The sequence below is a fragment of the Protobothrops mucrosquamatus genome, unplaced genomic scaffold, assembly GCF_001527695.2.
Source record: "Protobothrops mucrosquamatus isolate PMUCROS unplaced genomic scaffold, P.Mucros_1.0 scaffold3364, whole genome shotgun sequence".
In the NCBI taxonomy this organism is placed as follows: domain Eukaryota; kingdom Metazoa; phylum Chordata; class Lepidosauria; order Squamata; family Viperidae; genus Protobothrops; species Protobothrops mucrosquamatus.
The window spans coordinates 32,980-42,585 of NW_015389349.1; the positions used below are offsets into that span (position 1 = coordinate 32,980).

General features: G+C 39.5%; 1 protein-coding gene across 1 annotated transcript in view; it reads left to right on the forward strand.

Moving 5' to 3' along the window:
- The window catches only part of FAM135B (family with sequence similarity 135 member B), a 54,983-nt gene that overhangs the window by 30,321 nt on the left and 15,056 nt on the right, over positions 1-9,606 (forward strand). The window contains exons 6-8 of the mRNA XM_015826896.1: positions 1,814-1,863; positions 5,837-5,992; positions 7,845-7,914. Of these exons, the coding sequence (XP_015682382.1) occupies positions 1,814-1,863; positions 5,837-5,992; positions 7,845-7,914 (276 nt within the window). The remainder of the gene's footprint in view (positions 1-1,813; positions 1,864-5,836; positions 5,993-7,844; positions 7,915-9,606) is intronic.

A 9,606-nucleotide genomic window follows, 5' to 3' on the forward strand; every position in this document is an offset into this window, starting at 1 on the left:
CTCCTCCTCCTCCTCCTCCTCCTCCTCCTCCACCACCACCACCACAACCACCACCACCACCACCACCTTCTCTTTTACCACTTTGGATGTCAAGGGAGATACAAAGTTCTGATTTTTGCTCTTCTGCCAGCCTCAACCATTGCTAACTGAAGTTGTTGTACTCTCTCTTTGAAAGTGAATAATTGAATAAATTAATTACCAAAGTCCTAAATTATTATCCTGGAGTAAACAGATAGGTTTCTCCATATCAAGGCATCTATGATAATAGGAGATATCAGGTAAAGAGATTACAGATTCTATGTTAAGGAGGAGATTTTGTTTCTGCTCAATTTTTTGGGCCATTCCCCAATTGCTTATAGGTAGAACAATTAACGGAGGTTTTATGTGTTCCTGGCCACTTTCCTTCATGACCAAAGGCCAGCTCACCTGACCAATAACCAGCCAAGACACAGTGAAGGCCTTTTATTTCGTTTATTGCGATAAGCGGGGAGAGAAGCTATCAAAGCTTGGTTCTCTCCAAAGTTTCAACCCAAAATATTCCCTTCTTTATACAGTCCTGTCCCGGCCACCACATCCCTCCTCTTTCCCCATTGGCTGAGGTACTATGAGGTTACACTCTTTCCGACCGCCTCCTACATATTTCCTGCTACATACTAAATCATACATCACATGTACATTAAAATTAAGAGATAATTTATGCAAGGTGTGTCAGTTAATATTAATCAACTAATTGCACATGCTCAGTTGCCTGAGTTCTGGCCCCCCTTTTTTATGCCTTCTTAGAAAAATAGGTTCTTTCCTGTTTTGCTAGTTACTGTATCTTCTCTTACAGTTCCTTTTCCCATTCTGAAGACCCAGATAATTTTTGCCTATGTGTTTCTCTTACATTCTTTATGCTCTCCTTTCCTGTTTCCCATCTATTATAGTTTTTGGTAAGCTTGCTTGTCCAGGCAGTAAGTTTCCACTGCAGTAAATTCAATTTTAAATTTCTCTTTCAATATTAAATTTTTGAAGACATTTCCTTTACTTCTATCAGAGGTAATTCATATTGTTTCAAGTGTTCCTGTGAAAAACGACCTTCAGTTCTACTCTTAATTATGCGGGAGTTGTGCATTTCTCAAAGACAACATTTTGAAAATCTTATTTGGCAATTGTTAAGAAGCTGTCTGATCTAAACCAAAGTATGTCATCTGAATATCAAGTATTTCAACTTTGGTGATTACATCCCCCCCCTCTCTCTCTGGCCGCCCGCGTTCTGATTTTGAAGCAGGAAATCCACTTCTAAGGCACCATGCTATTGCTTAAGGGTGTATTTTATAACCACATTTTAAAGTTTAAGCCAGGGGTCTTCGAACTTGGCCCTTTTGTGGACGTCAACTCCCAGAATTCCTCAGCCAGCGTGCCAAGTTTGAAGATCCCTGGTTTAAGCAAATGATAAAAATGAAGATTCCCCACAGACCAAGTTTTCTTTGTTCTCTGTGTGGTTTCCTTGGGAACAACATGGAAGCAGTTTGCCATTATTTTTTTTCCCGTCTTGGGATTTGTTTGTTTCTGACTAAATAAGTCAGAACCTACTTAACCTTTTGTGATCAGCCAAGTGCATCTACTTTGCTGTTGGGAAAAAAAAAGAGAGAACGAATAAATTTCTCATTTGCACGATTTTATATGTGAAGAATCTCATGGTTTCTCTGATTCCCTAATTGTGCTTTGCCAAGATTTGACCATTGCCCCCCCCTCTTTCTTGTGTTTCCGTTCATTGTTTTTGTCTCAGATAATCAACCTTCCTATTCTTCTTCTTCTTTTTTTTTTTTAGAAGATCTTGCTGTGGAACAGACACTATCACAACTTTCTGAAGAGCTGCAGGTATTTCCACACAGCTAACACCGGGAAGTAGTGTTAACATCAAATGCAAAAATACAATAAGGTGTATCCTATTAATTTTAACACAAACTTGAGGACGGTTTATTTTTAGCATGGTCAAATTTATTTCCATTCATTTCAGCCTACCTTTATTCATTTCTGTTTTGTTTTGTTTCATTATTTATGTCTTGTCATTAATAATTGTCATTGTTTATATATATATATATTTGTCCTTAATTACGCTAAAAATACGAATCCCAGGTATACTCATATTCAAGAAGATAATCGAACATCTGGATAAAATACAAACAAAACTGTTTTAATACACTTAACTTTCATTGGCTAACTGCCAACGTCGTCAGAGTAAAATGCCGGTGTTTTGGGAGCTTGCTTATAAAGCCGGCCGGTTTTGCACTCTGCTCATGGACCGAGTTACCGGTCTGCCTGCCCCAGTTGGCCGTATTGTTTCTAGCTGTCCCGCATCAGTTAGCTGACGAAAGCTAACACACTGCTGACTGATATTTTAGTGGACAATCATTTAAATATGAGCCAGCAGGGTGCATCAGCAGTCAAAAAAGCCAACCCAATCCTAGATTTAATATAGGGATACAATCAAGATCATGTGAAGTATTAGTCCTGCTTTATAAAGCCTTAATAAGACCACACTTAGAGTACTGCATCCAGTCTGATCACCATATTATATAAAAAAGTGTTGAGACTCTGGAAAGAGTGCGGTAAAGAGCAACAAAGATTATGTTGGAGGCTAAAATATATGAAGAATGGTGGCAGGAACTGGGTATGGCTAGTCTAGTGAAAAGAAGGACTATGGGTAACATGATAGCAGTGTTCCAATATTTGAGGGGTTGCCACAAAGAATAAAAAGGGGGGTCAGTCTATTTTCCAAAGCACCAGAAGGCAGGACAAGAAACAATGGATGGAAACTAATCAAGGAGAGAAGCAACATAGAACTAAGGAGAAATTTCCTAACAGTGAGAACAATTAACCAGTGGAACAGCTTGCCTTCAGAAGTTGTGGGTGTTCCATCACTGGAGGCTTTTAAGAAGATACTGGACAGCCACTAGTCTGAAATGGTATAGGATCTCCTGCTTGAGCATGGGGTTGGACTAGAACCCTCCAAGTCCCTTCCAACTCTATTATTCTGTTATTCTGAAAGTCTGCATATTCCTGTGAAAGAGTGTTGGACTAGGACGTGGGTGGTCTGTTTGAATCTATTCTACACCAATTTGACCCTGAACTTTAAGTCACTGTTCTGTTATTGTAGCTACAGGCCTTGTGAACAACCATGGAGGAAGTGTGGAGACATTGAATAGCACATTTCTTTCCCACCTTCCATAAATATTTTGCACCTTCCATGCCACCCAATTCACTCAATTAATCAGTGAGGCAATATTTTGGCTGGTTGCTGATTTTCCCCACAAATAGGAGAGCTGAATAAGGTCAGAATCATGTGAACAATTCCTTCTAAAAGGAATGTACAAAAGCAGAAATGTAGAGACCGGGAAGTTTTCCATAATTCTTAGGAGCCAGTTTTGATAGTGGGACCAGCTATAACATTTAAGAAAGCCTTTAGAATTTGACGATGAGGGTGAAGATGATTGATCGTTCTTTTTTCTATACTGTGATCATCATCATCATCCTTGTCATCATCATCATCATCATCATCATCATCTTTGTCATTGTCATTGTTGTTATCGTCATCATCATCATTGTCTCATCATCATCATCATCTTTGTCATCATCGTCATTGTTATCATCGTCATCATCTTCATCTTCATTGTGGTCACCATCATTGTCACCATCATCACCATCACCACCGCCGCCATCATCATCATCATCATCATCATCATCATCATCATCATCATCATCATCATCATCATCATCATCATCATCATCACCACCACCAGAAAAAGTTTGGCCTCATAAAAATCCTAATATATTATAGAGAGAAATTAGCTGTATAATCATACTTTATATTACAGAATTATGCATCACCATCTAGTGGTTAATTTGTAAATGGTTACAATTGCATGCACTGCAATATCCCAAAATAAAGATTTGATAGCCTACCAATATTCACATGTTGTTCTTGAAGTGGCTGTGCAATTTATTTATGGCCTGTGAAGGAAAGAGTTGAAAAATGAGTGATTTCCCCCCCCCCGACAAAAGTAGCAAGAATGAAGTCAAAGCCAAAGAGAGATTAATTGGTCAAGGGTACCTGGGAAAACATTTGGGAAAAAATTGACAAATGGTGACAATAAGCCACATTTTGAAAGGGTGTGTATGATTTTATGCTTTGCAAACCTCTTCAGAGCAAAATGAATGAGAAATGAATGAATGTGAAGAAAAAATAACCTGTTCAGTTATTGTTGAGAGTTTGGAAAAAATTCAGAGAAGAGCAACTAAGATGATCAAAGGCCTGGAGACTAAAAGATACGAAGAACAGCTGCGGGGCTTGGGTTTGGTTAGTCTAAAGAAAAGAAGAAATAGGGGAAACATGATAGCAGTGTTCCAGTATTGAGGGGCTGCCACAAAGATGAGGGGGGTCACGTTATTCTCCAAAGCACCAGAGGGCAGAACAAGAAACAATGGTTGGAAACTGATCAAAGAGAGAAGCAATCTAGAATTAAGGAGAAACTTCCTGACAGTGAGGACAATTAACCAGTGGAACAGCTTGCCTCCAGAAATTGTGGGTGCTCCATCACTGGATATCTTTAAGAAGAGACTGGACAATCACCTGTCTGACATAGTGTAGGTTCTCCTGCTTGAGCAGGGGGCTGGATTAGAAGACCTCCAAGGTCCCTTCCAGCTCTATTCTATTCTATTCTATTCTATTCTATTCTATTCTATTCTATTCTATTCTATTCAGAATAGAATTCTTATTGATTCTCAGAAAAGGGATTGATAAAGATAAAGGGAATAAAATTCAGTTATGGGATGTTCTGCATAACTATGGCATTAAACATTTGTTAAACATTTGAGAGAAGTAAGTGGGGCTAAAAGAAATAAAATGCTTAACAAATAATAGAACATGGAGCAAGATGTCAGAACAGAATTATAATGCCCTCTGGTTATTTTATGGTTTAATAATGGATAAACATAATGAATGCTTTTGGAGATATTAAGAGACATTTACAAATACAGATCTGTTTGTCCTGTTGTCCTGCTGTGTGCAAATAACGCTCTGTTGTTAGCCAAGTACCCAGGAGCTTTGCAATTTGTCTTAATTTAAATGAAGCAGGAAAGTGTATGAATCTGAAAATTCAGAGACAAAGGAAGTTTTATTTTCAGAGAAAATAGAGTGAAAAGCTGAATGCATGTGGAACATAAATGGCAAGAAAGAAAGAAAGAAAGAAAGAAAGAAAGAAAGAAAGAAAGAAAGAAAGAAGGTGAAGTTGTGTTCTTAATAAATGGAGTAGTGGATGGAGAATGACAGATTAGGTGAAATCTGGCTCAAAAACAGTAATTGTTGGTTAATTGTTCTCAGTGTTAGGAAGTTTTTCCTTAATTCCAGGTTTCTTCTCGTCTTGATTAGTTTCCATCCATTTGTTCTTGTCTTTCCCTCTGGTACTAAGGTGTGGTCTTACTGAGATTTTATAAAGCGGTACTAATACTTCATGTGATTTTTATTCCATGCTTCTGTTTATACAACCCAGGATTGTATTAGCTTTTTTGGGTGGCTGCTGCTGCTGCACACTGCTGGCTCATGGTCAAGCGATCGTCCGCTAGGACTCCAAGGTCCTCCTCATAGTTACTGTTTTTCAGCCATGTTTTGCCCTAATCTGTACTTGTGCCTTTGGTTTTTCCTGCCTAGGCGTAAAATCTGGCTTTTCTCCACATTAAATTTCATTTTGTTGGATAGGGCCCATTGTTCAAGTCTGTCAAGATCCTTTTTTAATCCTGAGCTTGTCACATCTTTGTCAATGGCTGTTCTTCACATTGTCTTTCATCCTTCTAGATGCTGAATAACTCAGAAAAGATAGCAGAGCAGATCAGCAAAGACCTTGGATGGCTCTGCTCCCACCTTTTAGCCCTGTGGACCCAGTTTTTGGCAATTATAACCCTGCATCCTGACGTCACAACATACCTTGTTCAAGAGCATCACACTCTAAGGGTAAGTTGCAGAACACTGATGTGCCCAACCTAGAAGAAGAAAGTGATATGTGATCGGTTGAAGTGTATGGGGTTAATTTTGAGGCTATTATGGGATTGCTTTATGATACAAAGTTGAGAGTCAATTTCCTTTAGATGTCTTATATAGAGCCTTGCTCCTTCTGTTATTGATCATTAAAATTGATTAGGATATATTAATACCACTTTACAATGCCTTGGTAAGGCCACACTTGGAATACTGCATCCAGTTTTGGTCACCACGATGTAAAAAAGTTGTTCAGACTCTAGAAAGAGTGCAGAGAAGAGCAACAAAGATGATTAGGGGACTGGAGGCTAAAACATATAAGGAACAGCTGCTGGAATTGGGTATGTCTAGTTTAATGAAGAGAAGGACTAGAGGGGACATGATAGCAGCCTTCCAATATCTCAGGGGCTGCCATAAAGAAGAGGGAGTCAAGCTATTCTCCAAAGCGCCTGAAGGCAGGACAAGAAGCCACGGATGGAAACTAATCAAAGAGTGAAGCAACCTAGAACTAAGGAGAAATTTCCTGACAGTTAGAACAATTAACCAATGGAACAACCACGGTGAATGCTCCAACACTGGAAGTTTTTAAGAAGAGACTGGACAGCCATTTGTCCGAAATGGTATAGGGTTTCCTGCCTGAGCAGGGGGTTGGAATAGATGACCTCCAAGATCCCTTCCAACTTTACCATTATTATTATTATTATTATTATTATTATTATTATTATTATTATTATTATTATTATTATTATTATTATTATTATTATTATTATTATTATTATTATTATTATCCTTAATCAAATACATGGTTTAACAGAAATTGTTCTATTGTTTCAATGTCAACTGGAAAAATTCAGTTGTGCAAAGTTTAAAGGGGTGACAACTTTCATCAAAATAGTTTTTAAAAAAAAATTAAAAAGGGACAAAATGTTTACCCTTTGTAGCACCTATGTGGTTAATTTATTCAGTATTCTTTTGAACTCAAGTTGGGTTAAAGACTGATTCCATCAGAATAACAGAATTTATCTAAGTTACTTTGTTTATTTTATGATTTTAAAATCAATAAGACAGATGGGCACAGAGACTCTTTTCTTAAGAATCTTAGCTCTCTTGACTGACTGAAAAAAAAATCACAAACATAACTTTCATGAGGGAATGAAACAAAAATAGAAATTCTTTGCTTTCTCTAATAACTCAATAACAAACTTTTTTTTTAGCCTTGGCAAGCAAGTAAATAAAGATTAGGCAGAAGTGAGGCACGTCAATAACCAGAGGAGACCATGAGGAAGGTAGCAAGAGGGTAGTGAGGGTAGTGGTTTGTGTGGGAGGATAGGAGGCATCATGGCCCACAACAGAAACACACTTTTGCACACTTTTGAACAGAATAGAACAGAACAACAGAGTTGGAAGGGACCTTGGAGGTCGTCTAGTCCAACCCCCTGCTCAGGCAGGAAACCCTATAGGATTTCAGACAAATGGTTGTCCAATCACTTCTTAAAAACCTCCAGTGATGGAGCACCCACAACTTCTGGAGGCAAGCCGTTCCACAGGTTGATTGTTCTAACGGTCAGGGAGTCTGCAAAGCTGCTTGTGAACTGTTTTTGAATTAGGAATAGCCCCAGCATTCATAGCTTATATTCACTGAATATCAATATGGGTTTAGCTAAAAAAAAAGAGCAAGATTTTGAGATTCACTTGTCCGAACAAAAAGAAAGAAGCTTACAAAAATGAACAACAATGTTTGACTCTGATTCTAGGCAGATGAGTTTCATGAGGCAGGACAGCTTGCTTTGATGATGATGATATCCATTGCCGTATATTTCTCCACTAGGTAAAGAGATTTTCGGAGGCCTTCTTTTATGCAGAACATCAAAAATGTGCAGCGACAACTTTCCAGGAGAGCCTGTATGTAATTTTCAGTGTCTTCTTTCCATATCTCATCTCCTCCTCCTCCTCCTCCTCCTCCTCCTCCTCCNCTCCTCCTCCCCTCTTCCTCCTCCATATCAAATATGAATGTTCTTTATTTTTTCTAAGGAAGAACTGGTGCAAGAGGGTTCAAGGAAGAGAGAAGGGGTCCTTGGTGCTCTCTGAGCTTGGCTGTTTCCTTGCAGATGTTTTATTACCCAATGATGATGTTATCTAGTTTGGGTAATGAAATGTCTGCAAGAAAACGAGGAAGCTCAGAGAGCACCAAGGACCCCTTGCGTCAACCCTTATTTCTCCTTTGTTTAAACAGAGGAGGTCCCTAGTGATTCAATTTTGGTTTTACATGTAGGGGAGAACAACTGGTTCAGGGTAGAGCTTCCACAGAACATGTGAAGTTCTCCTCTTTCCATCTTCACTACATGGCTGTGGGCAAACAAGGGAATGATGGTGAGTGATGAATGATGCCTTGAAGATCTGTTGGGTAGACGGATCGAAGTGAGAGATGCTAAAGAGACTTTGTACTTCTTTTCTCTGAGGCTTGCTCTTGAGATAGTCACCATCAAGCTCCACATTCCATAATATAAGATTCATTGAGTGTTTAACGGCAGAAATTTTTGGAAAATTTGACACAATGGGCACCTATTTGGTCTGATTTAATAAGAGTAAACTGAAGAGGGGACAAAGAGGAAGTTCCACAGAAGCTCCCTACAGCTGAACCTGAACCGTTCTACCATTTGGGGTAGAAATTATTTCAACATTGTTCTAGAAGCCCTACCGTAGACCAGTCCGCTCCCAGAGAGAGGGCCTCCTTAGGGTGCCGTCGGCCAGACAATGCCGGCTGGCGACCCCCAGGGGGAGAGCCTTCTCTGTGGCGGCTCCTGCCCTCTGGAATGACCTACCCCCCGACCTACGTACAGTTGCGGACCTGCGCCTTTTTCGCCGAGCCCTGAAGGCCCATCTATTCCGTGCGGCCAGCCTGGCGTAGTTTGATTATGTTTTAGTGGGGGTTTGGCATGGGGTATTTTTAGAGCAGGCCTGTTATTTAATTTGATTTTAGAACAGAAATTTATGTATATTTATCGTGGTTTTTATTATCGCCTGTTCACCGCCCTGAGTCCCGCAAGGGAGATAGGGCGGTATATAAATTCAATAAATAAATAAATAAATATTTAAAGAATAAAAATAAGTGAAAAAATCATTTTAATCCACACTTCATTCCACTCCAAAAATGTTAAACACAACATGTAGCCCACCCAAATGTTATTTATCTCTGCTTTAAATTAAACTATTGGTATCAGGTGTGAAGAATCAGCACCATGCATTAAGCCAGTGGTGGGATTCAGCTGGTTCGCATGGGTTTGGCAGAACAGGTAGTTAAATTTTGTTGAGTTCGGAGAACCAGCTAAACCCCACGCTGCTTCTGGAAGTCCATTCTAGACCTCGGAGGCCTGAAGGAGGCCTTCCAGGCCTAGAATCGCCCACAGGAAGTGCATGGATTTCACTTCCGGAAGTCTGTTCTAGGCCTCGGAGGCCCAGGCCTGCATCCATGCAGAGAACCGGTTGTTCAGATATTTGAATCCCCCCCCCCACTGCATTAGGCTCCAGATAAGCTGATTTATTGCTCATGCCTATATAGAAGAATCTGGTCAACTAAAAGTCAGCACTAA